Source organism: Perissodus microlepis, chromosome 3, assembly GCF_051167445.1.
Source record: "Perissodus microlepis isolate ML-2025 ecotype Zambia chromosome 3, ASM5116744v1, whole genome shotgun sequence".
NCBI lineage: Eukaryota > Metazoa > Chordata > Actinopteri > Cichliformes > Cichlidae > Perissodus > Perissodus microlepis.
Genome location: NC_140463.1, coordinates 1,639,083 through 1,666,867, shown reverse-complemented (window position 1 = coordinate 1,666,867; position 27,785 = coordinate 1,639,083). Strand labels below are relative to the sequence as shown.

Here is a 27,785-nt window from a genome sequence, read left to right as displayed (position 1 = left end):
AAAGGAAGTATAAAAGCATATCAAACAAAGGAAGAGGACAGTATAAATAGCAAATAAAACAACATATTACACACCAACATTACCCAAATGCCTATACATGTGCATTTTAAGCTGTTTTTTCAAAGAAGCCACAGTGTCGATGGTGAATACTGGGAGAGGTAAACGGTTCCACAGTATTGTAGCCAGGGTTTGAAAAGCCTGATCCCCCTTTTCAACGGGTCCGTGGATCTAAGAGTCCGCCTGGCCAGCCAGGTCTGCTGCCTGAAAGATTTGGACTTTGTCACAAACTCTTCTTTTTAAAAGCTCATAGCACAAAGGATGCGAGCAGAGGCAAACACTCATCAGCCCGAACATTTAATGTAACCAAAGCCATCAAGATCTATTGAAACAGGACAAAAACACTGTGAGATCAGGAAATCCAAAGAGGACAGATGGTTTGAAAGAGGAGTGAAGAAGCCATTTACGTCCACTGTGAGTGACCATCTTTGAACAGAGGCGGTGGTTTACGACACCAAATGTCTGCCGTCTATAATCCAATTTTGAGATCCCTTCCCAGACGCCTTAACACCCACTCATATCCTGGGCCATCTGACCTCAGGAAATCACATGATAGGGTGGGGCCAGGTTTCACAATGAGCTCACCCGAAACCCTGGCTGATTGGGACCCACACCCATTTTCACACCTCGGCTCATGTGATTACGTAGAAGATCATCAGGAGGTCCTTTGTCCCTCTTTGGGGGGGGATACTCCCACTGGGTTTAATCTGGGACTCTCCACCATTTGACCCTAGAACTGAAGAAGCTTCTCGGATGAGAGGTGAAACGTCTTCAAGCAACTTAAAGAAGTCCAGGCGCTTTTCTTTCCAAGCTCCTTCGACTACATCATTCATAGAACAGCTTCCAGCTTCTTTTGCTCTGCTACAGTTTGGATGGATTTGCATTTAAAGATGCAACAAGACAAAAATGGTTAGGGTCAGGAGGTCCAAGGTCAGAGCTCCTGTGGGTCTGAGGGCGGCCTCACGCTGGAGAAGGATGAAGGAGTCTGACCTGAGCCAGTGTTTGACATGAACACATCAGCACTGCTGTCAGTGAGCTTAACGACAGCCATTAGCATCATTTCAGTGTTTCAGTCATAAAAACACTTCCTGTCACTGTGGTGGTTACAGTGACATCATGCACTTTGTGTTTTGACCTCCAGAGGGCTACAAATCAGCACAGACAGAGAGCTCCATTCAAACTTTGCTGCCATCAGTAATAATTCTTCAAATATAATCATCAGTGTTTGAGCAGTTATGATATCAGGGACAATCTAGACATGTGTGACAATACTGAACATGTCACATGACACACTTTAAACATCATGTGATCCACTCTCAGTCTGCACTTTCATTCATGACTTCAACAGGTTGAAATGAGCTTTGAACAAACATCAGTTTAGTGATTGACAGGGGATTTCTTTAAATCACCCTGTAATTCTTCAGCTAAGACACCTGAGTTAGAAAACACAAAGACTGCAGTCATTTCTTACACTCGTGGGCAGTCACTTCTGAGATCTGCGGCTGGCCACTGCCTGCGTTCTTTATTTATAGGTCTTATGTCTGTGTGTGTGTGTGTAAAAATAACAATGTCACTCAGAATCAACAGGTTCAGCACATACGCATGTAAGATTATAGCTTCACTTCTGCAAAAAACCTGCAGTTTCCTGTCACTTCTGACTTTGCACAGACCCAAAGCAACGGGTTATTTCCCTTTTCTACATCTGTTCTCTAAAAACAGGAAGTGGTTTTAGTAGCTGAATAAGTTCATCACAAAGTTATTAGGTGAAAAGTCACATAGACATGTAGATTGCTTAGAAAACAGAAAAAGACATTTCATGAAGCTGATCAAATTATATAAAAACAAAAATCTCTTGACAGTGATGAAACATTCAAACGCTGCAGGAAGAAGAACAACAAAGTGATGACACATGTTTGTGTTTCAAACAGGAAAACCAGCAGAAGTTTGGGAGCTTCCGAGATTGAATGCAGCACATGGTGTTTCGATGCTCCCGAGTGTCCTCAAACGCTGCATCAGGCTCAAAGTTTACTTTCACTTCCTGAACTTCGTGGAGTGGAGCTTGTTGTTGGTGTGTGTGAAGAAACTGTAAGTTTGCTTTGTTTCCTCCTTTTTTTTTTTTTTTTTTTGCCTGTCCCGTTTGGCTCTTTTGCCATCAGAATTATTGTCTAAAGGCAAAGAAAGATGCCCAACGGATTTACTTTACCAAATTGACCATCCCAGCCTTGCCGTAATGGTCCATTTGATTCACCTTTTATTGTTTATTTTATTTTCACTTGCTGAATACGGGACAGACTTGACTGGGGGAAAGAAGGGGAGAGAGAAAGAGGGAAAGAGAAACAGCTGAGAAGAGGGACAAGGGCAAAAAACAAAAACCAACAGAATGGGCAGAAAAAAAAAATGCATCTATCGATCACCTGGATCACCTTTTGAGAAAGAAAAAAGAAAACAAGCAGAAGAGAACAAGAGTAATAGAATAAACAACATCACGATGATATATGGGAATATGACAGTAAATACTAAATATTAAACATTATTGTGCAGCACATAAGATCAACAGAACACAGTGTGCTTTGAGGTAGGAGCCAAAAAGGGTGTAGTTTGTGTGTGTGATCACCCGTGTGTACACCTGTGAGCATGGACGCGCTTGTTTTTTTTTTAAAAGGTTCCTTCATGTAATGATCTGCTAGAGGGTGTGGGGGAGCCACTGCCCCGTCCTCCAGGGCATGAAGCAGGTATGGAGGAGATCAAAACTCCAGACATCCAGAGGCCCCCAGAACACAAGAGACCAAGGAAGACCAACAGAGGGGCAGCTGCGCCACTGTCCCAGAAAGAGCTGAGGAGAGTCCCAGATGAGGGGTCACCCAGCAGCCGCGGAGCAGAAGCCAGGGGGGGTTGCAGTGACGCGCCCGTGAGCTCCGCCGGCAGCCAGCTGTGCCTGAGTGACCGAGCCCCAGGCCGAGAGGCCGGGGGCACCCCACCTCCGAAGTGGCCCGAGCGAGCCCCAGGCTCCAGGCCCCGATAAGCGGCCGCCAAGGAGTGAGCCGGTGTGTACCTGGACGCCCACCCCCAGACACAAAGAACCACCAATGCACCGATGTCTGAGGGAGTCCGCCACTGGCAGGGGAAGTGGTGGTGGGGGGAGATAGGCCTCCAAACCTTGGAGGGCCTGAGATGTCCCCAGAGAGGTGGCGTCTGATACCCAACCTGACATATAGACACAGACATACAGGCACACACAGATACAAATATCCATTCCCACCCTCATGCTCTCATATGCAATTACTCAACACTCACCCAACGTGGAGACAGACATAAAGAGACGCTGTACACACAATCACACTCCCCAAGCGTAGTCTACGAACCGGGTCTAGGTACCCTTGCCCCTGGAGGGGGGAACTGCACCCAGACCCAGGTGGTGTAACCCTTTTCCCTGCGGTGGGGAGAGGCAGACCGCCCCGACTCCGCAGCAGCAGGGAGGCCCCACACTCCAGACCGCAGTCGGACGGCCAACTCCTCCTTCTAGCCCCCCCGCTCCAGCAGGCCGCAGAGAACGGGGGTGTGAGAAGACTCCAAACCTCCCTCCACCCGCTCATTGTAGTGTTGATGCATGTGTGTTCTAAGGTGCATTTAAAACCCAGGAGGGCACGGAGCTACCTGCCAGAGAGCAGCAGGTAAGCGCATAGTCCCTCCTGCTAGCCCTCAATGTCTACGTGTATTTAAAATTGAGAGGTGGGCAACGACGCCAGGGGTGAGGTTGTACACCCTGATGGTCTTTTGGAATCCGTGTAGCGTGCCCACCCCCAAGATCCTATATGTATGTGTAATCAGAGTGTGAGTAATATGAATGTCTAAGTTGTGGGATAAAATTGAGGCAGAGGCAGCCAGAAGGGGACGGGGGGGGGACGGGGGGGGTAGCCTCCTCTGCACCCTGGTGACACACCCCTACTCCAAGGCCCTGCATGTGTGGGTGGTTGTGGTGGAGCGGGAAGAGGGAGGCAGCTGGATATGGGGAGGGAAGGAAGGGAGGGGCAAGTGACCCCTCCCTGGGGCCAGCTCCCCCGCTGACCCCAGTAGGCACCCCCATACTCCGCGACCCGCCAGGGAAAGGGGGCCCAGGCCCATCCAGACCGGGGCCCAGTGCAGCAGCGCCGCCCGGCCCCACAGAGCCCGGGACAGTCCACCCAACCCCACCACAGAGAAAACTGCACCCACCCCACCATCCACTCATCTTCCAGACTACATAAGACAATAGACGCCCAGGCTGAGATCTTCCTCCACCTCTCCTGTATCTCCCCCTCCTGCAGAGAGAGCTCCCGAAGAGAGGAAAGCTCCTGCAAGATGTGACAACCTCCCCCACCAGTTGAAGAGCCCCCCAGGTGGCTCGACGCACCGGCGGCACCCTGCGCCAGGGCTGGGCCCCCATGTACCCACCCGCCCACAACCCCGGCAACACACCAACCAGGACCCAAGCCCCCGAGGCCCGGCCAGGGCCCCAGCCCAGAGATGGAGCGCCCCCAGAACCTCACGCCCATCCCGGACCCACCCAGGGGCAGCCAGGCTACCAGGTCAGTAACCCACGTCCGTCAGCACAGACCCTCCCCTAGCCCCGCTGCACGCAGCCACGAGGAAACCGTCACCTAAGAGCCAACAGAGCCCCTAATTGGACATGACCGCTACCCCGGGTTGAGCCCCCCAAGAAAGATGCCCCCGGGGAACCCCCCGACGCCCTAAGCCTGTCCCTACCCCCACACCAATCACAACAGGGAAGGCGGGACCAAACTATGACCCCCCACCCCCACTAGGTGATGGAGCTGATCAAAGGAGCCCAGAGCAATTGATCTGATGTGGTGGCAGAGGCTGTATCAAGACTAATGTAATCTAATAGATAATTTCTATATTGGTTAGAATTAAGATTATTTTTATTTTTCCAGTTCATGAGGACTGTTTTCTTGGCTATGCATAGGGCAGTGAAAACCATATGGGCTATATTCTTTTCTGTAGTGACATTATCTAAGCTGCCCAACAAACACACTAAGGGGGAAGTTGGAATGTTACATTTCAGACACTTTGATAAGTCTTCACATATCTCGCGCCAAAACTTCTGAACTGGTGGACAGAACCAAAGAGCGTGGATATAATTGTCCGGTAAATTGATTTGGCAGTGTGACCAGTTGTTGGTAGACGTAAAGCCCATCTTGAACATCCGATGACCTGTATAGTGCACTCTATGTAATATTTTGTATTGAATTAATTGAAGACTGGGATTTCTGATTAGATGAAAGGTTTTTAAGCAAGTCTGAGACCAGAAGTTTAGGTCTAAGTTAACTGATAAATCCGCTTCCCATTTTGCAATAGGAAGTGATATTGATTCATCTGTTTTAGAAAACATTCTGTATATTTTGGATAGTAATTTGGGGGTTTTAAGAGTAAGAAATTGAACCACACTTGGTGGTGTTTGTAGTTCAACTTGACCTGGTTTAAATTTCTTTTTTACTATGGATTTAATTGGTTGATATTCTAAAAATCTTTTCTTGTTGTTTCCTCCTTTAACAGTTTGTCTTTAGGAACTTTACTGTTTGTTCAGCTCATGTTTGATTTCTTCACACAACAAACTGTGTGTTTGTATTTCCGGACTCTCCATTAAAGTCAGCGTGTAATGTTTCCTGGCTAACATCAGCTGTGTGCAGCTTAGTTCCAGCACAAATCTGCCGCTCCATAGTTCACGGTAACGGACTCACAGCTGGACCAACAAGGCTGAGGCCGTTTCTCAATTCTCAAGTACGCGAGTACGTACTCGCGATTTGTACAATTGGAACACCAGCGTACTTGATGTCACAGGTCCGGAGTTTTTACTGCCGTCCCCTTTTAATTTAACTGTGAGTAATATGTTATTGCAACCGAGGACAAGGGATGAGTAAACGGGGCAAAGAAATAAATTGATCATTTATTTATTACATGAGTTAGACATACAAATTCCCAGTCATTTCCAGACAGGACTTACAACACATCCTGTTGATATCCCAGCTGCACATGAGACTTACCACACAAACTGTGAGAAAATAACAACTCTGCAACCCGTCACACCCCGCTTAGCGACACTGCAATCGTGGCACACACTGCAAACAATTCGGGTCTCAGCGCAGCTGGGAATCAGTGCTATGCATGGCCTGCGATCTGGGAGATAAAGGGAAGTGGCACAAACAATTAAACAAAAAACAAAAAGGGAGGTTAGTCCGCCCTTACTCAACTTACTCTCAATCAATAACCGCCTTTACGGCTGGACGGACTAACCAAAACAAAATTACAAATCAATCAAAAGAACGAAAAAAGGACAGCAGAGACAGCACAGCTGAAAAACAAACAACATTATCAAGTAAAATATTACCCAATAAAATATCAATTTTATGAAACCATTCAAAATCATGAAGCTAAAACAAACACTCAATATACCTACAATATTGATCAGTTTCCCTGCGCACAGTCGATCTAGGGCTTGATCAATTCTTCTATTAAAATTTGTAGTCACACTAAAAAAATCCAATGACACATTAAAAATAGGCACATGCAATAGCAAATGATCCAAACAAAAATGGCAAAAGTCTCTTACCGACAGCATACCCACTCGCACCTGAGTGAATTAATTGCCTCTGGTTTTTTCCACAGAAGAGCGCTGACTTCACCCCACACACCCACTACCTTTTCACAGCTCTTCAGCCAATCACCTGGCAGAGAGCAACAAACTACCAGGTGACACTTGTTACAACCCTCCCCTTCAAAGGGCATCGGCGACCCGACGATGAGCTGAAAAGAGAGCACACTTAAAATTTTGCTCATTTTATAATGGATTGTGGCGATTTAAATGGGTTTGAGTGCTGTCGAGCAGTCTTCCTCATTGACCTACGAGACCCTTGCGCCAAGCTGGCAACATCTTCCCCCCCAGGTTCTAGGTCCCCAGAACACTCCAAATGGGGCACCCCCACATGTGTGGGACTCAACGTCCCTTCCTTCAACACTGCAGAATCACCTCCATCTCCCTGTTCTGTAAACATCTGTTCCACTTCATCAACCATACTGTTATTTGTGGCCAACATTCCAGTTAGATCATCCTGTTTTGACATTTGTAGGCCACTATCTTGGTCTCCATCCAATTCCCTGATTGGAATGTTTCTCAACTCAGTTCGATGTACTTGTTGGAGTGGACCAGTGTGCCCAGCAGGAGCGACTGAATATACTACGCCATGACCAGGAGGAGGTCGCACTACTTGAAAGGGCGTGGGATCCCAAAAATCTTGAATCTTATTGCGACCTCTTACAGAGTGGTTTCTCATATACACCAAATCGCCCTGCTCCAAATCAGGACTAGCACATTTAGAGGAATTCAAATCTCTCTGAACCCTTCTCCTTTCTAACCGTTGCTGCACAACATCATATGCAGCAGCCAAGGACTTTTGGTGTTCCTGTACCCACTCTTCAAGAGTGACGTCCTCATCAACTTCACTGCCAGCACCCAACCAAAAATCCACTGGCAACCGTGGCTCTCGCCCGAACATCAAATAATATGGAGTCATACCAGTTGACTGATGTACTGTGGTGTTATACGCATATGTGACTTGGGAGAGATGCCGCGGCCACCGGCGCTTTTGTTCAGGAGGCAGGGCACGCAGCAAGTCATGAAGTGTACGATTAAATCGTTCACATTGACCATTACCTTGTGGATGATAGGGTGTCGTCCGACTCTTCTCTATCTTATAAATCTTACACAGCTGTTGCACCAAAGCACTTTCAAAATTTCGCCCCTGATCAGAATGTATGCGACTTGGAGGCCCAAATAAATGAAACCAATGCTTCACTAAAGCCTCTGCCACTGTACTGGCTCGCTGATCTTTCGTAGGGACTGTCTGAGTATATTTAGAAAAGATGTCTGTCATTACCAAAATATTCTCTTTACCATCAGTTGAGGGTTCAAGTACTGTAAAATCAATTGCCAAAATTTCATGAGGCCGAGATGCAGAAATACTACCCATAAAGGTTTTAATGGCCTTAGAAAGAACACACCTTTCACAATCTCTGCACCATCTCTCAATATCTGCATACATGTGCGGCCAATAATATCGCGAGCGCACCAACTGCAGTGTACGCTCAACCCCTTGATGGCCATGCTCATCGTGGAGTAAACGAAGGACGCGGCTCTGTAAACACTGTGGCAGCACCAGCTGGTCAACCTCCCTCACTCCATCAGGAGTATGAGTGCAGCGATACAACACAGACTCCCTTTGTTTCATCCACCCCCATTGACGGACCAATTCTCTCGAACCCTTACCAAGACCATCTCTTTCCTTTGAATCTGGCAACCTGGCCACCTCCCAATACTTTAAGAAAGGACCAATCACAGGGTCTTGTTTCTGTAACCTACAGAGATCAGAGAAAGAACAACCAGGTAAAACACTTATCTCTGCCTGAACACTGGGAATCATCTCACACTGCACTCCAATATCATTAGATAACGGACCATCCAATTCCATTACAGTTCCATGTAGGTGGGACAGTGCGTCTGCATTAGCATTCTGAGCCCCAGGCCGGTATTTTATGGTCAAATCAAAAGCGGCCAGCTCTGATGCCCACCTCTGTTCTGTGGCACCTAGCTTTGCCGTGGACAAATGGCTTAGTGTGTTATTATCTGTAAATACAGTGCAACGATGACCCAAAAGATACTCCCTAAACTTTTCAGTGACGGCCCACTTGAGAGCTATAAGCTCAAGCTTCAAGGAACTATAATTCCTCATATTCCGCTCTATAGGCTTTAAGCTCTGACTGGCAAAAGCTATTGGCCGCAACTTACCCTCATACTCCTGGGAAAGCACTGCCCCTAGACCCCCATAGCTTGCATCTACTTCCAACGTAAATGGCTTCTGAAAATCAGCAAAAGCAAGCACTGGTGCAGAAACTAGGGCAGCCTTGAGCTGATGAAAACTTTGTTCACACTCTAAATCCCAAGAATCCAATAACGGTTTTGGGGGGGTCCTACCTTTTCTACCTGGAGGGAGGAGTGCAAAGACCAGTCTATGCAAGGGAGCAGCCATGCGTGAAAAACCAGCTATGAATCTCCTATAATAACTAGCAAATCCTAAAAAGGAACGCAGTTCTGCTAGATTGCTGGGCGTTTTCCAATCCCGCACTGCAGCTATTTTATCTGGATCAGTAGAAACTCCTTCGGCAGACACCACATGCCCCAAATACTTCACTTGCCTCTGGAAAAACTGGCCCTTTGAGAGTTTCACTTTAAGCCCAACTTTATCCAGACGAGAGAATATTTCTTCCAACCGCTCCAAATGCTGTTGCACGGAGGATGAAAAAACAATCACATCATCCAAATACAAAAGCACCAACTGATGTCTGCAATCTCCAAACAAACGCTCCATAAGGCGCTGAAATGTACTGGGTGCATTACACAAACCAAACGGCATGCGGTTGAACTCAAACAAACCAAATGGGGTACAAAATGCAGTTTTAATCTTATCCTTCTCAGCCATTTCCACTTGATTATAACCACTAGCCAGGTCCAAAGTGGAAAACCACTGAGCACCAGTCAAAGCATCCAAGGATTCTTCAATCCTTGGCAGAGGAAATGCATCCTTTCTGGTCTTGGCGTTTAACTGTCTATAATCGACACACATGCGTAGACTTCCATCCTTCTTTTGAACAAGAACTATTGGGGATGAATACGGACTACTACTTTCTCTGATGATGCGAGCTTGCAGCAGCTGTTTGATATGATCCCTTGCCAGTTCATACTGAGACGGAGGGATTCGCCTGTATGGTTGTCGCACTGGTGTTTCATCTATCAAAGGAATTTCGTGAGTGATCAATTTACTACAACCAACATCCAACTCATTCTTGCCAAGAATGAGTTGGATACTTCTGCAATAAAAATTTTGCTTGCCGTTTCTCGCTCTCCTCAACATTTTCAAATTCAGGGAGATCCAATTCCGCTGCATTGTCTGCCATTGTATGACTGGAAATATAAGCTGTACAACACTGTGAATTTCTGCTGTGTGGACAGGAACGCATGTGACATCACTTCCTGTTTGTTTGTGACTGAAGAGGAAGAAGTTTACAAGGAATCATTTAGAAGAGTTTCAAACATCAACTGATTGAATCCATGAATCTGAAAACGTGTTTGTGAGTGAAAGAGACAGACATGTACAGGCTGAACTATCTGTTGAACAGTCAGAGTGTTTCTCTAACAGGAGACACTCTTTACACTCCACTCAGCACAGGGACACTGAGCAACCACAACCCACCCAAAACCCAGGATAAAGAGTTTGAGTGAATGTGGTGTTGAAGGTGTGGAGGTGGATCAGAGTGTCAGAGGAGACTCTGTAGAAGGACAGAGTGCCAGCAGGACAGTCCACATACACTGCTACTCTCTTAGAGACAGAGGAGGAGGAGGAGGAGGAGGATGTTTCTCTGTTATTGTGCCAGACAGAGTAACCTAATCTCTCAGAGCAGTACAGACTCCAGGACTGATCATTGTGTCCAAACCCACAGTCTTCTCGGTCTCCTTTCCTTCTGATGCTTCTGTAACTCATCGATATAAAAACACTTCCTCTCCACTCGACCTCCCAGTAACAGCGACCAGTCAGACCATTTCTACACAGCAGCTGTTCATAAACATCAAATCTGTCTGGATGATCAGGATATGACTGAACCTCCTCCACATGTGTCACCTTCCTGTTGTTGTCAGACAGTTGGAGCTTTGTGTTCACTGTGTTTGTGTCGATTGTGAGTTGACAGGAATCTGATGGAGAGAACAAACACAATCCAGCTGCAGTTATTGATCCATCATCTGTTCATTAATTGACACTTTGATGATGACTCCTCACATGATGAAGATGGTTGAATGTGTGCTGCTTTGTTTTCATGAATCCTATTAAAAACACACTTACACTTCCTCAGACCTGGTCTCAACCATCGGACTCCAGCAGGCTCCACCCTGAAAGGAGGAGGGGGTTCAGACCAGCACAGTCTCATACACAGACTGTTACACACTGAGGATGGCTCAAAGCATGGTTCCACTGTTTTATTCAAATCAAAAAATCTACATTTATTTATAAGCACATTTAAAAACAACCCAAGTTGAGCCAAAGAACTGCACATAGTAGAGATAAAATAGGAAACATACACAGTAATTACTATAAAAAAACTTGTCATAATGGAAAGCTAGAAAGTACAAATGTGTTTCCAGCCGCGTTTTAAAAATGTCGAGTGTTGGTGAAGACCTAATGTGAAGGGGCCGACTGTTTCAGAGTTTGGGTGCAGTGATCGATAAAGCTCTCTCACTTCTGTTTTTCTGTCTAGTTCTGGGGAGAGTCAGAAGCAACTTATCTGCAGACTTGAGGGCTCTACTTGGATTATTTTTTGTTAAAAGGTCCAAGAGATAAGATGGACCTAATCCATTCAGAGAGTTAAAGACAAACAACAAAATCTTGAAGTCGATTCTACGACGTACTGGTAACCAGTGTAAAAAGCTGGAAAAAGCTGGTTTTAACCCTCTGGGGTCCAGGGTATAATTGGGCGTTTTTGACTACTTTTGATTTTACCTCTATATTGCACCTTTAAAATATGTTTTTCTTGCCTTGTTTGGTACCATTATTTTCAGCACAACCTCAAATATCTGAAATTTGAGTTATTTTTTTCATTTTAGTATACTATATTAGCACAGTTGATCTAAATTAAGACAAAAAATTCAAAATCCGAGTAGAAAAAAATTATATTTCTTACTGTAAAACCCACAAACATGTTTAACGAATCATTTTCATAACTTGAAATGCAAATAGAAATTGTATATTTCTAAAAATTATGCACAAGTTTTGCAAACAACAAAGTTATGTGGTACTATTTACCTAAAAATGCAGCCAAGGCCTCAGGCGTTTTTTACATAACCATTTAAATCTATTTACAGAACAATCAGGTGTGCTGCATCAAATAAGAAGGCACACAAATTATTTGTGCCAGTCCAAAAAATGTAGTTTGTGTTCAATATAAGACAGAGGAGAACACCAAAGGCCTAAACCCTGCAGGTCTGACAGCAGGAGGTGCATCAGTCCAGTTTTCCATGTGGAGACAGCGTTTACAATGGAATCTGCCTTTGACTGCTTTTTTTGGAGAAAATATGAAATTCAGCAGTATAACTGACACACAATACAAAACAATAACTACACAACACACTAACTACAGCCTCCAAACACGCTAAACGTCACTAATGTCTCACATATGAAAACTCGCTCTCTCTCTGTCTTTCGCTCGCCCGCTTTCCGTCACGGGTGTCACTCCTAAAAACCTCCCCTTCTCCCTAAACAACCGAGTGCCACATGTTGCCATATCATTTTTTTGATTGGCTGACATGGTAAACTCTAACACCAATAGGGAAGGGGTGTTTTTTCTTTTTCTTTTTTCACTCACAAGTGGAGAGTGTTTGCTAGCGCTGTCTGTAGAAAACAGACTGTTATTAACCCAGGAATTTATTTGTTTCTCAAATAAGAAAGAGCTATTGGGAAAACTCCTAAATCTTTAGCAAACAGAGTTCTGAACTTTTCCAGTGGGCCAAAGTAAACATTATCTGATAATGCTAACTCTTTTCCCTTGCATTATACCAATGTGAACAGCTAATGCTAACACTCTTTCCCCCTTCAATTTTAACAATGTGAGCAGCTAATGCTAAGTAGGCCGCCATTAGCAGCTATGTCTAATGTTAAGTGAATAAGCATTAGCACTTAATGCTCATATCGTTTTCCTTTGCTTTATGACGATTTGAACAGCTAATGCTAATACTCTTTTAACTTGGGTTACAATGATGTGAGGAGTTAATGCTATGTAGGCTGCCATTAGCGGCTTATTCTAATTAGGGGTGAATAATTGTTAGCAGCTAATGATAATACTGCTTTCTCTTTCCTTATAACAATGTGAGCAGCTAATGCTAATTTGATGTGAATTAGCATTATATTAGTGAGGAGTTAATGCTAAGTAGGCTGCCATTAGCAGCTAAAGCTAATTTCAGGTGAATAAGCATTAGTAGCTAACGCGGATACCCATTTCTCTTATGTCATAATGATGTGAGAAGTTAATGCTAAATAGGCTGCCATTATTCACTATTTTCCCTTGACTCATAACGATGTGAAGAGTTTATGCTAAGTGGGCTGCCATTAGCAGCTAATGCTAACACTGTTTTCCCTTGCTTTCTACAACTTGAGCAGCTAATGCTAAGTAGGCCACTTTGCTCAGGATTTGTGTGACCATGATGTATTCTGACAAACTCTACATTCACAGCTGAATTCACAGGAAATGTGTTCTTAAGTACATATTTTTCTGTTATTGTTTTCAAACAACAGAATGAGAATAAAATGTTGATTTTAACACAGCCCATACACAGCATGAGCTTAGCAGCATTAGCTTATCAGAGTTTCCACTATTTAAACTGCCATTTCCAAATGTTAGCTGCTCCTGTCTGCCTCTTTGTCACACACACAGACTGAAATGATTCATAGCTTTGTTTCATCCTTCTGTCAGTGTCACTGACTGTCACTGTGACTGTGGACATACAGTATGGGAAACATACACATGGCTGACACTTTAATAGGTACACAGTGGCCACTATCTCAGGAACAGTACATCTGTGACCTAATAAAGTGTATCTAAAGTTAGAAAATGTTGTCTCTGTCCAAATATTCATGGACCTAACTGTAGGTCTACTTTTAATGAAGCTCTCATTTGACTTATCAGTTATCATTAATGTTCCTGCAAACAGAGTCCTTGGAGACCCCCTACATAAATATCCATGTACTATTCAGCTAGACTAGTGTGTCTGTCCCTGAAAATATTCTTGCATGTGTGATTGTTCACGTCTCATCTGCAGGAAACAAATAGGAAGTTAGTGAAGGACACATGAAATGTTTCCAGCTCTTCCTCCTCTATCAGACATTCTCTCCATACCTGAGAGTGTCCAGCCTCCAGCCTGGATCCTTCAGTCCAGCCGACAGCAGCTTCATTCCTGAGTCTCCTGGATGATTGTAGCTCAGGTCCAGCTCTCTCAGATGGGAGGGGTTGGAGCTCAGAGCTGAGGCCAGAGAAGTACAGCCTTCCTCTGTGATCAGACAGCCTGACAGACTGCAGACACACAAAACAACAATCCATCTGTCAACAATCATTTCCTCTTTGTCACAATAGCATCTATCCATTTACATCCATTCATTGTAACTTTATTTATAAGTGACAATTCCCAACAGATACCAACAGTCATCTCAAGCTGTTTAACAGAGTAAGGTAACAGCCTCCGATATTAGAGAGAAAGCTCCAACCATCAGACAATCCACTGTGAGCAGCACTTGGTGATGGTGGGAAGAAGAACTCCCTTTGACACAAAGATCCTCCCAGTGAAAACAGGCTCCAGGAGGAGCATCTACCATGACTGGTTGCAGGGTGAGGGGGAAGAGAAGAGATGAGCTCAGAGAGACAAGAACAAAACACAAACTAAGGAGAGAGAAGACAAAAGTTAAGGACATGCAGTAGTGACATATAAAAGCATCAGGAGTGAAAAGAGGGGAGTGGAGAAGAAAGCAGAGCATCATGGGAAGTGGAAACAGAAAGAGTCAATAAAAGCCTCTTTAGAGGGTCACCAGTTTAAAACTCAGACATTTAAACTGGTGAGTCTCCTTCTCTGCTCCATTTCCTCTCTAGACTTCCTGTTCCTAGGAGGCATTTGATTGGCTGAACGTCCTTTTAGCCTTTCTTTACTTCTTTGGGTGCAAAGAGGTTGGTCTTTTGGACTGGCCCTTGTAATTGATTGATTGATTGATTGATCATACTTTATTCATCCCGAGGGAAATTGGGTTAAGGCCGCCAGCAATGCCAGCGCCGTCTTACCCTTCCGACCATACATACATGACACAAACATCACATGGGGAAGACAGGTCAGAGGGGTATAACATGGACAAAGCACAACATGAGGAAAGATAAGGAGAAAAAAATAACTCCCCCCAGACTGAGCTCCAACAGGGAGATCAGTTTGAGAACAGAAAAAAACACGTGCGTGAAATGGAGGCATCTGATTGGTCAGAATGAGCCTGTGAAAATGGGACAAAATTTGTATAAATAAAGAAAACACATTTAGTCTTTTAATGGAAATCTATCTTTTTCAAAGTGATTCCAAATCAAAGCTAATGCCATACCAGCTTGTAGCTTTGATTGACAGGGTGTAGAACAAGCCTGATGACACAAACTCCCAGAAAACCTCAAAATCAACATAATGCATCCAAAGTTTCACGGCTGGGAGCAAAATATGAGGCCAACAAACAGCTGTAAACCTGTGTGCTTATTACAGTAAACACAGCAGTCTGTTCTGTTTGACTAAACTGATTTAATGTGTGTCTGTAGTTGTGTTGTGAACTGTGCTGGGCTCGTCTGTGTCCCCGTTTCACAGAACAACATCTTCAAGACGGCACAAATGCTTCCAATGTTTCAATTTGACGAAGCCTGGCTTTGCCCATCGCTGCTTTTAAAACAGTGTTTGTGCTGCCAAGGATAGCTTGTATTGGTCTCATGTCATGAATGGGAGTGTTTCAGGAGGCAGACTGAACCTTTGATGAGTTTGGTGTCTTAAACTGAGGAATAAAAGGACATGAGGAAAAAACTAAAGAGAATCTAAAAGAGGCCGGCAGCACATGAGGAGGATAAACTGACGCTGACATAAAGTCTGAGGGAAGGACAGAGCCATTTATACACCTGAGGTCATCACAGGAGGGTCATGTGACACAGAAGAAACTCATCCATGCAACGTCTGACACCAGAGACCATACTTACCAAAATAAAACAGGTTATAGTGAACAACCATGAGTGGAACAGCGGAGTGAACTGAGCAGCAGGAGGGAGGGCGTTTCTCCAAAACATGTGTCCATCACAATTATGGACAGTCGTGTATAATAAGTAGACTTGTTCAGATTTGTCCAACACTTTTCTCTGTCAGTGTTTCACAGAATATCATCAAAGAGTCATGATAGTGAACATTAGTGTCACTGTGGAGATGCTTATTCCAGCATTACTGACTTCATGGTTCCAGTTTCCATCACTAAGGACTAGATGCAGTGATGCTGCTGTTAGCCATGTTAGCATGTTAGCTCCAACAGGTGGTCAGTGTGAGAGCAGAAGATGATATCAGTGACATCCAAACAAGGAAGGAAGAGACTGTTGAAGGCAGCGAGCTGTGACTGATGTGAACAGTATTCTCACCCTGTGTCAACATACAGGAGGCTGTTTCAGCTGCAACACACCACAAACACCTTTATACAACTAAATATACTGAGAGTACACTGCTGTGGTTGCTGTGGTAACCATCCATATATCCAGCTGTTTGGGGCCGAGTCTGCTTCCTCATCCTTGGGGAAAAAACCCTGAAAGTTTGATGTGTTTCTGACTTGAAGCTTTTTGGGATTTGGTTTTATTTGTTGTTCTACAAACTGTGGAACAAAGCTAGAAGCCACTGTGGTACAGTGGGGGACTCAAACCCAGGGCCCAACCTGCTCCAACAACAGTTAGATAGAGTTTATTAAGTCTCATTTTCTGTTCATTAGGAAAAAATCAATAATGACGAGCACATGTTTATAGAGGCACATTCAGACCAATGACAACAGTCCATTCACACTGACCTCCACCTTTTTAAACGTGAGTAAACACATCATGGTTCTGGTGCTGATGTGGTATCTGGGACAGGTGATGATGATGATTTTGAACTCAGTCTGAGGTTTGATTACACTGAACCTGCACTACTTTCTCCTGTTTATGACACATTTATACCCAAAGTCTCAGCTGGATAAAAAAGAACAAGGAAAAGCAAATTTGTTGAGAGAATTGTTAACAAATTTGGTGAGAGTGTTGTAATAGAGATTGAAAATGTGACATAATTTCCGGGGTAAAAGCGCAAAGGAGGTACAAGTGGCAAGCGGTACTAGCGCACACAGGCTTTCACATGAAAACAGTCACACAGCGATAAAAAGAAACACAAAGAATGGCAAGAAGCTGTTGTATTATTAACTGCAATAGCCGGTCGCATGACAGCCACGGGAAGCCGACGGGTAAAGAGATCGATTTTTATCAGATTCCGTCGTTGAAGAGAAATTGTCCAAGCGATTCCGAAGTAACAACGACCCGACAGATGGCCTGGATTGCAGCCATTTGAAGACCAAATATAACGTTCCAGAACAGGTCAGTCTTCTGTTGTAGTTATTACGTAATTTATCATAACATAATTGTTGATGTAGGTTACAAATAAGTGTTATATTGATTTGAATTGAATTCAATGCGCTATGCTGCTTTGTTCACTGTGGCTTTGTGGGCTCATGTTTGTTGTGTTTTATAGGAAAGCCAGCCTACAAAATGCTGGAATGCGATCCAGACTCTATCGACCTGGGTCATACCGAGTTTAAAGCTGCTGCCACAGCGAGATTTGATCGGTAAAGAAAGAGAGCGATATCAAAACAGAAACGAAAAGTCACGCATATATGTTATGTGCCCAAGTGATGAATAACTGTTTTCCAGTATGTTGTTTTGCAGTGTTTTTTTTTTTTTTTTTTTTTTTTGCATTGTTGATTTGTTTTTCACCGAAGCAGCTAATAAAGCATAATGGAATACAATTTTGTATTCCATTGGAATACTCACCAAAGATAACAACTAAATCAGTATAAGCTCAATAACATTTCCTGCAGTTAAAGCGCAATTAAATTGTGAACATTTACTTTTAAACCTTGTGTTAAACAATAAAACCTCCATAAAACTCCGAGTATTATTCTTTATGCAAATAGCTCTTGCAGGTTACCCCAGCTATTTCAGAGATTTTGAGTGATTCTGCACTCCAGATGCGTTAATTGCGTTTAAAATTTTAATCGCGTTGACTGTGATGGAGGATTAATTTGCGTTAATGCGTTAATTTTGACAGCACTAAAAAATAACCTTTTCTTTGAGCAGCTGTTCAGGCTACTAAACTCCATATATATGAACCATATATCATCTACTGGGTAAGATTATCTGTTTTATCAAACTATGGCCATTACTACTGTGATCATTTAATGCCCAATGTGCCGCTCTCTCTGTTGGTTTCACTTTCTCTTAAGAAGAAGAGAAATAATTATATATATATAATATTCTTTAAAACAAACTGTAATGAATGAATCTAGCAAGACCATCTGGTGGATGCAAGTGTAGAAGAAAAGATAAATATTTCATTTCGAGAAGTCATGCTTTACAAGTAATGTGAATGAAGAACAAACAGCAAACCAATCACTAATCACCAATAACCTCCAAATTTTATTCTTAAAGAAATCAAATTTCGTTATTATGGACATAAAGGAGCCCAAATCTTTAAATTAACCAGTACATGAAGCATTTTTTAAAACAAACAAACATGACTCCAACAATTTTTAAAAGTAATTCAGAGTCCAATAACCAACTCAAATGTAAAGTTCACTTGAAAGCTCTATAAAGGTTCCCTGTTTATGGATTAATATAATTCACATTTTAAATGATCATCTGTGGAAAAGTTTGAATCCTGACCTGAGAGTTTCCACTGCACACTGTGAACTCTTTAGTCCAGATGACAGAAGCTTCACTCCTGAATCCTGCAGGTCAGAGTTACTCAGGTCCAGCTCTCTCAGACTAGAGGGCTGGGAGCTGAGGACTGAGGACAGAGCTTCACAGCTTCTCTCTGACAGGTTACAGCCACTCAGCCTAAAAAATAAAATACATATAAAACAAATACTCATGTAAAGGTTGTTAACCGCCCTGTGGCCCTCACACCGGTAATCATGAAATGCTTTGAGAGACTAGTCCTTCAGCACATCAAGGATTACCTCCCCCCAGAATTCGACCCCCACCAGTTTGCATACCGTGCAAACAGATCCACAGAAGACGCCATCGCCACAGCCCTCCACGCTGTGCTGAGTCACCTAGAGCAGCGGCAAAGCTACGTCCGAATGCTCTTTGTGGACTACAGCTCAGCCTTTTATACAATCATCCCGGACATCCTCATCACCAAACTGGTCACTCTTGGCCTCCCTCCTCTCACATGTGCCTGGATAAAGGATTTCCTCACAAACCGGCCCCAGACTGTAAGACTCGGCCCTCATCTCTCCTCCACTCGCACACTGAGCACCGGCTCCCCACAGGGCTGTGTGCTGTGTGCTGAGCCCCCTCTTGTATTCTCTCTACACCCACGACTGCAGTTCGACCCACAACAACACTCTCATCATCAAGTTTGCTGATGACACCACGGTAGTCGGACTCATCTCGAAGGGAGACGAGGCAGAGTACAGAGAGGAAGTCCTGAAGCTGGCAGCATGGTGTTCAGAAAACAACCTGGCACTGAACACCAAGAAAACCAAAGAGCTCATTGTTGACTTCAGGAGACACAGCACCGACTTGGCCCCCCTCTACATCAACGGGGAGTGTGTGGAGAGGGTCCACACTTTCCGGTTCCTTGGTGTCCTCATCTCTGCTGACATCTCCTGGACAGGAAACATCTCAGCGGTCATCAAGAAGGCCCAACAGCGGCTGCACTTCCTGAGAGTCCTCAGGAAGTACAAGCTGAACTCCAACCTGCTGCTGACCTTCTACCGCTCGTCCATTGAGAGCCTGCTAACCTACTGCATCACGGTATGGTACGGCAGCTGCACCAAAGCAGATAGAGTGAGGCTTCAGAGTGTAGTCAAGACAGCACAAAAGATCATCGGCTGCCCTCTCCCCTCCCTGATGGACATTTATTCCTCCCGCTGCCTCACCAGAGCAGCAAACATTATCAATGACAGCTCCCACCCTGGCTTCAACATGTTCAGCCTGCTTCCCTCAGGGAAGCGCTACAGGTGCATCAACACAAAAACCCACAGACTAAAAAACAGTTTCTTCCCCAAAGCGATAACCACCCTGAACTCACACATGCACAGATAACACAGCCCCCCCACTTCCCACTTCCTCTATGGACCACCACTGTGCAATACCAATTCTATGTGCAACAACTCAACTGTATATACATAACACTATTTATACCAATTCTATGTGCAATAACTCAACTGTATATACATAACTCTATTTATACCAATTCCATGTGCAATAACTCAACTGTATATACATAACACTATTTATTACATATTACTTACGGCTTGTATATTGTACATTTTATATATATATATATGTTTTTCCCTATGTTAATACTGTCCATATGTACATAGCGCTGCAGAACTGTACCCCCCCCAGCATGTTTACACTGAGTAGGAGATGATCTGTATCTCATTGTACAACTGTATAGTGACAATAAAGGCATTCTATTCTATTCTATTAATATATTTCATGATATTGAAGCCAGTATTTCTATTTTTAAAGGAAACATAATTCTAAAAACAAAATGTCATTTGATCTGACCTCAGAGTGTTAAGTTTACAGTTTATACTTTGTAGTCCAACAGACAGAAGCCTCATTCCTGAATCCTGCGGGTTTTTGGTACTCAGGTCCAGCTCTGTCAGACTAGAGGACTGAGAGCTGAGAGCTGAGGACACAGCTTTACAGTTTTCTTCTGAGAGTTCACAAACGTTGAGTCTGAAAATGAAAACATGAGCAAAGACTGTGGTTAAAGTGTAATCAGAGTGCAATAACTAATCCTGTTTTTTAAAGAATCCTTATTGTCTTGTGCTGAGCAGGTTAGTAAAACTTCACTGTAACTTAGAAATGATCAAAAATGAAAAAAAAAAACCAACAGAAATGGATAAAGTATACATTTACTGGGAAAATTGTTTGATTTCTTTTATCGGTTGATAAAAAGAAACAAAAAAATAAACAAACAAAACTAAACAGGATACAAGTTTATCTGACCTCAGAATATTCAGTTTGGCGTGTGGACTCTCCACTGCAGCAGACAGAAGCTTTACTGCTGAATCATTCAGGCTGTTGGTACTCAGGTCCAGCTCTCTCAGACTACAGGACTGGGAGCTGATGACTGACAGCAAACGTTCACAGCCTTTCTCTGACAGGTTACAGCTGCTCAGTCTTAAAAACAAACAAACAAAAAAAACAATATTCATCATTAAATTAAATCTACTTGTATATCGAACCTAGATAACCAATCAAATATGTCTGTGTACACTATATTGCAATATTACCAAAACATTTTTTTAGGAAATTTTAAGTGTACAAGAAGAAAAATACTTCAAATTTGTAGAAACACAATTATACCAGTGTATCTAAATGGAAATCAGTGAAGAGCGGGTTGATTTACTGACACTAGTTCAGTGTCTGCTGGCTCTGACTACAAGACTACAAGAAGGAAAACACAGGCAGTGTTCAGCCAACTGCATCTCTCGCAGACGAGCTCAACAACTTCTATGCTCATTTTGATGCAGACAAAAGAGAGCAGATCCTCTACCCTCAGGAGGACAGTGAGGCTGTAACTTTAACTCTTAAAACAGAAGCTGTGAGATGGACTTTTTGAGGCCAATCCTCACAAAGCTCCGGGACCAGACGGCATCCCAGGCCGGCTTCTCAGAGTGTGTGCCGACCAGCTGGCAGGGGTATTCATCAATATATTCAACTTCTCCCTGAGGCAGTCAGTGGTCCCCACATCCCTCAAAACATCCACCATGATCCCTGTTCCTAAGAAATCAGTGGTCTCCTGTCTGAATGACTAACGCCCTGTTGCACTGACATCCGTTATCATGAAGTACCTCGAGCGGCTGGTCAAATGTCAAATTCAAATTCAAATTTTATTTGTCACATACACAGTCATACACAGTACGATATGCAGTGAAATGCTTAGACAACTGCTCGTGACCTAGAGAAAAAAAGACTATGAATAGTATAGGAAATAAATATGAAAATTTAAAAGGGTAAATTTAACTAGGAAGGAATAAGATAAAATATAAAAATTAAAGTTAAAAACAAAATAACTACAACAACAAATGAGAATGAAGGGTAAATTTAACTGGGAAAGAATAAGATAAAAATATATAAATTAAAGTTGAAAAATAAAATAAAATAACTGCACAACAAAATGCACAATACACAAATATACAATATAGAAATATATAATATAGAAATAGAAACATAGAAATAGAAATATTATATATATATAAAATAACAGCAGCTGTGCAAGTATTAAATGGAAATGAAGAAATATAATGTCCAGGGTTGTGCAATCCACATTTGTAAGTGTCTTGTGCAGTGCAAATATGCTTAAAGTGAGTTAAGTGATGAAGTGATTCAATTAGATGACCATGCATCTGATCGAATTTGTGTAAACAATGTCCAGAATGTCCAGTGTGTTTGTAAAAACCATATGTGTGGGTCAGTACTATGTGGTGGTGTGATTGAGAGACCGTATCTCCTGCAGGAAGAAGCTCCTCCTCAGTCTCTCTGTGTTGGTCTTCAGGGAGCGGAATCGCTTTCCTGAAGACCAACACAGAGAGAACAGTCCATTGTTGGGATGGCTGAGGTCCTTCACGATCTTCCTGGCCTTGGTCCAGCACGAACCAGGTTGAGATGTTTCCCGTCAGGATGCTCTCTATGGTGCATGAGTAAAGGTTCCTGAGCACCTTGGAGGGAAGTCAGAAGTCTCTCAAGCGATAACATATTTGAGGTGGTAGAGACGCTGTCGGGCCTTTTTCACCACAGTGTTGATGTGACAGGACCATGACAGGTCCTGCGTGATGTGAACTCCAAGATATTTGAAGCTGTCCACTCTCTCCACTGGGCACTCGTTGATGACAGGGGTCTGGTAGTTCCTCTCCTGCTTAGTGCTGAAGTCCACTATCAACTCCTTTGTCTTACTGACGTTTAGAAGGAGATTGTTCGTCTGGCATCAATTCTCCAGATTCCTAATCTCCTTCAGGTAGGCCGTCTCGTTGTTATCAGAGATCAGGCCCACCACGATGGTGTCGTCAGCAAACTTAATGATGGTGGTGGAGCTGGTAGTGGCCACACAGTCATATGTGTACATAGAGTACAGCAGGGGGCTCAGAACACACCCCTGGGGGGCTCCAGTGCTGAGAGTGATGGAGGCTGAGATATGTCCACCCATCCTTACTTTCTGTGGTCTGCCAGTTAGGAAGTTGGAGATCCACTGACACATAGATGAGCTGAGTCCCAGGTGCTCCAGTTTGGTGGTGAGTGTGGAGGGAATTATGGTATTAAATGCAGAGTTGTAGTCGATGAAGAGCATTTTAACATAATTCCCCCTTCTAGTGTCCAAGTGAGTAACTGATGTGTGGAGGAGATGAGAGATGGCATCGTCTGTGGAACGATTTGGACGGTAAGCGAACTGTAGTGGGTCCAGTGTGTCTGGTAGTGAAGAAATGATGAAGTCTCTGACCAGGCGTTCAAAGCACTTCATCACTACTGAGGTGAGGGCTACAGGGCGATAATCACTGACAGAAGCAGGGTGGGGTTTCTTCGGGACAGGAACAATGATGGACTCCTTGAAGCATGTGGGGATCACCGACTGAGATAAAGAGATGTTGAATATCTCAGTGAACACAGGAGCTAGCTGGTATGCGCAGTCTCTGAGGATACGACCTGGGATGCCGTCTGGTCCTGCTGCTTTCCTGGTGTTCACTCTCTTGAAGGCTCTCCTCACGTCATGCTCAGAGATGATGAGCACGTTTCCGGTATTGGCAGTATCTTCCTGTCTGCAGCCGTTAGCGCTGCTAGCACTAGCATCATTAGCGTCCTTAGCTGCAGCCTCGAAGCGAGCATAGAAAGTGTTCAGCTCGTCTGCCAGAGTCACGTCCGCGTTCGTCGTACTGGTTGTTGGTGCTATCAAAGGTAAAGTAGAGATCCATCCATTCTCTTCCACTTGGCCCGCTGAAAGACAGACAACCACTCTCAATCACACCAGTTAAGCTAACTGCATGTCTTTGGAGGGTGGGAGGAAACTGTAGAGTACCCAGAGATAACCCATTGTAGTTCTGTGGGAACCCTGGTTATGGCAGCCTTACAGTTAGATATGGTTACTGAAAAGAAACAGGATCTGAGTGGCAATTTCAATTATGAAGGCCAAGTTTTTCCCTCCATACTGGATGAAAACAGGACAGTCACAGCAGAGATTTATATTTCAAAAGGGAGAGTGTGCACTGAAAGTGAGATACAAACCAGACCTTAAATTACAAACATTAGAAATGTTGGTTGAAGTCTGGTAGCTGAAGTTTATGCTTTAGAAAAAAAGAACCAAACTCCTGGAGCTGGATTGACCTTTGATAAGAGTTACAGACAAAAATGTCTCAGAAATGCTGACATGTCCTGCTGGAGTGAAACATTACACTACCATATATTTACTGGGTGACTGATGATAATTGAAATTCACAATTTTTACGTTTTTCTTTTTAGTGTTCTTTGAACTGAGAACGTCTGATTCATTTCCTATGATTTTAAGAATGAGGCGATGAGTTCATATTTACTTACACAGCTTTGTTGGAGGCTTTGACCACTGGCAGCATTCTCAGAAGAGCCTCCTCTGAAGCAGAGTATTTCTTAAAGTCAAAGTCATCCAGATCTTTTTCTGATGACAGTAACATTAAGGTCAGAGCTGAGCACTGAGCAGGAGACAGTTTACCTGTGGAGAGACTTCCTGAACTCCTGTACTGTTGGATCTCCTCCACTAGAGAATGATCATTCAGTTCATTCAGACAGTGGATCAGATTGATGCTTTTCTCTGCAGACAGACTCAAACTGAGCCTGTTCTTGATATACTGCACTGTTTCCTGATGGGTATGTGAGCTACTTCCTGTCTGTGTCAACAGACCTCGTAGGAGAGTCTGATTGGTCTGCAGTGAAAGACCCAGAAGGAAGCGAAGGAACAAGTCCAGGTGTCCATTTGGACTCTGTAAGGCCTTGTTCAAAGCCCTCTGGTGGAGATACTTTAAACTACTTTTAGATAATTTAGACCATGTGGAGGTTGTTTGTTGTTCTTGCAGCAGATTGAGTCCAGAGTTGATGAAGGTCAGATGGACATGAAGAGCAGCCAGAAACTCCTGAACACTCAGATGGATGAAGCAGAACACCTTGTCCTGGTACAGTCCTCTCTCCTCTTTAAAGATCTGTGTGAACACTCCTGAGTACACCGAGGCTGCTCTGATATCGATGCCACACTCTGACAGGTCTGATTCATAGAAGATTGGGTTTCCTTTCTGCAGCTGATCAAAAGCCAGTTTTCCCAGAGACTCAATCATCTTCCTGCTCTCTGGACTCCAGTGTGGATCTGTCTCAGCTCCTCCATCATACTTGACCTTCTTCACTTTGGCCTGAACCACCAGGAAGTGGATGTACATCTCAGTCAGGGTCTTGGGCAGCTGTCCTCCCTCTCTGGTTTCCAGCACATCCTCCAGAACTGTAGCAGTGATCCAGCAGAAGACTGGGATGTGACACATGATGTGGAGGCTTCGTGATGTCTTGATGTGGGAGATGATCCTGCTGGCCTGCTCCTCATCTCTGAATCTCTTCCTGAAGTACTCCTCCTTCTGTGGGTCAGTGAACCCTCTGACCTCTGTCACCCTGCCAACACATTTAGGAGGGATCTGACTGGCTGCTGCAGGTCGTGTGGTTATCCAGAGGTGAGCAGAGGGAAGCAGTTTCCCCCTGATGAGGTTTATCAGCAGCACATCCACTGAGGTGGACTTTCTAGGGTCAGTCAGGATTGTAGTTTTGTGGAAGTCCAGAGGAAGTCGACACTCATCCAGACCATCAAAGATGAACACAACCTGGAAGTCTTCAAAGCTGTAGATTCCTGCTTCTTTGGTTTCAGTAAAGAAGTGATGAACAAGTTCCACCAAGCTGAACTTTTCCTCTTTCAGCACATTCAGCTCTCTGAAAGTGAATGGAAATATGAACTGGATGTCCTGGTTGGCTTTGTCTTCAGCCCAGTCCAGGGTGTATTTCTGTGTTAAGACTGTTTTCCCAATGCCAGCCACTCCCTTTGTCAGCACTGTTCTGATTGGTTCATCTCTTCCAGGTGAGGCTTTAAAGATGTCTTCTTGTCTGATTGTTGTTTCTGGTCTGTCTGGTTTCCTGGATGCTGTTTCAATCTGTCTGACCTCATGTTCATCATTGACCTCTGCAGTCCCTCCCTCTGTGATGTAGAGCTCTGTGTAGATCTGATTCAGAAGGGTTGGGTTTCCTGCTGTAGCGATCCCCTCAAACACACACTGGAACTCATTCTTCAAGACAGACTTGAGTTTAAGTTGACACCATTGAAGAGTCTCTGAATTAAAAACAGCAGATGAGATGATTAGTCAGCTATGGTCTATACATTGCCAACAACTGATATATATTCATTTATTTGCATCTTAATAACTTTTGTTTAAATCTCATTAGCTGTTTGTGTAGCATATGTGTTATACTTTTAAATTTCACTGAAACATGCTTTGCTTAATTAAACATTTTATTTTGTGTTTTAATCTCCTTCTTATGTGATCTAAGTCTGTGTGTGTTCGTGTGCGCTGCGTGGTGACGTAGGCGCATGCATGTGTGCCCCGGTCACAGCTCCTTTCAGCATGGCCGGACATAAGTCACTGCCTTGTTGCTCTCAGCTAATGAAAATTTATTAAGACCACAAGCTGCAATTTGAACATAGCCAACTTGTCACATTTTGGTCTGTTATTAATGGACTCGTTTGGTATAAGTTTTGTAGAGGGTAGAGTTTTCTAATTTACATTAGATGTAGATGTAGACACAGTATACATTTACACAGCTATGCAGATGACACCCAACTCTATCTATCCATGAAGCCAGATAACACACACCAATTAGTTAAACTGCAGGAATGTCTTAAAGACATAAAGACCTGGATGGCCGCGAACTTTCTGCTTCTTAATTCAGATCAAACTGAGGTTATTGTACTCGGCCCTGAAAATCTTAGAAATATGGTATGTAACCAGATTCTTACTCTGGATGGCATTACCTTGGCCTCCAGTAACACTGTGAGGAACATTGGAGTCATTTTTGACCAAGACATGTCCTTCAATGCACATATTAAATAAATATGTAACACTGCTTTCTTCCATTTGTGCAACATCTCTAAAATTAGAAATATCCTGTCTCAGAGTGACGCTGAAAAATTAGTTCATGCACTTATTACTTCCAGGCTGGACGACTGTAATTCATTATAATCAGGAAGTCCTAAAAACTCCCCGAAAAGCCTTCAGTTAATCCAAAATGCTGGAGGAATGACAGGGACTATGTTACGGCCCTAGCAGGGCCTCCTCCTGAAGTTGCCTGTGTGGGTGTGTCCTACCATCTCTCTTGCCTTAGGTGCCACTTTTTTCTTCTGTACAGCTGACTCCCATCAGCAATCAAAAATATTTAAGGGCAGAGAAAAGTGAGCTCTGGTGCCAGAGTACCATGTGAGTGGTTGCAGCTAGTGAGCTGTAGTTTGTGATTGCTTGCTCCTGCTCAGTGGAGAGGAGTGTTTTTGGTTACTAATCTCTTTTTGACTTACTTTTCAGTTTACTGACCGACGCTTGAGTTTTGTTTTGTTTCTTTAAATGGTGATACCGGCTTGTCCATCTCTACTAGTTGAGATATTAATAAAAACTTTAATAAAACTCTTTAGTTTAACAATTTTGCCTCTCTGTCTCCTTTTTCTGACACAGACACTTTTTGTTACTCACCCCCTGGACCCTTTGAGCGGAACGTAAGACTAGAAAGAGAGA

At 43.6% G+C, this 27,785-nt stretch overlaps 1 protein-coding gene across 2 annotated transcripts in view; it reads right to left on the bottom strand.

The window, feature by feature from the left end:
* Positions 1–5,988: 5,988 nt before the first annotated feature.
* The window catches only part of LOC146389382 (NACHT, LRR and PYD domains-containing protein 3-like), a 39,005-nt gene continuing 17,208 nt past the window's right edge, over positions 5,989–27,785 (bottom strand). The window contains exons 7-14 of one of the 2 annotated variants that reach the window (XM_084910118.1): positions 24,692–26,335; positions 24,541–24,592; positions 20,962–21,135; positions 20,515–20,688; positions 18,655–18,828; positions 14,047–14,220; positions 11,004–11,050; positions 5,989–10,855 (exon numbers count right to left, since the gene is read on the bottom strand). In XM_084910118.1, coding sequence (XP_084766244.1) covers positions 10,326–10,855; positions 11,004–11,050; positions 14,047–14,220; positions 18,655–18,828; positions 20,515–20,688; positions 20,962–21,135; positions 24,541–24,592; positions 24,692–26,335 — 2,969 coding nt within the window. In that variant the 3' untranslated portion in view covers positions 5,989–10,325. Of the gene's footprint in view, positions 10,856–11,003; positions 11,051–14,046; positions 14,221–18,654; positions 18,829–20,514; positions 20,689–20,961; positions 21,136–24,540; positions 26,336–27,785 lie in introns of both variants that reach the window. The other variant, XM_084910109.1, reaches the window with a different exon arrangement.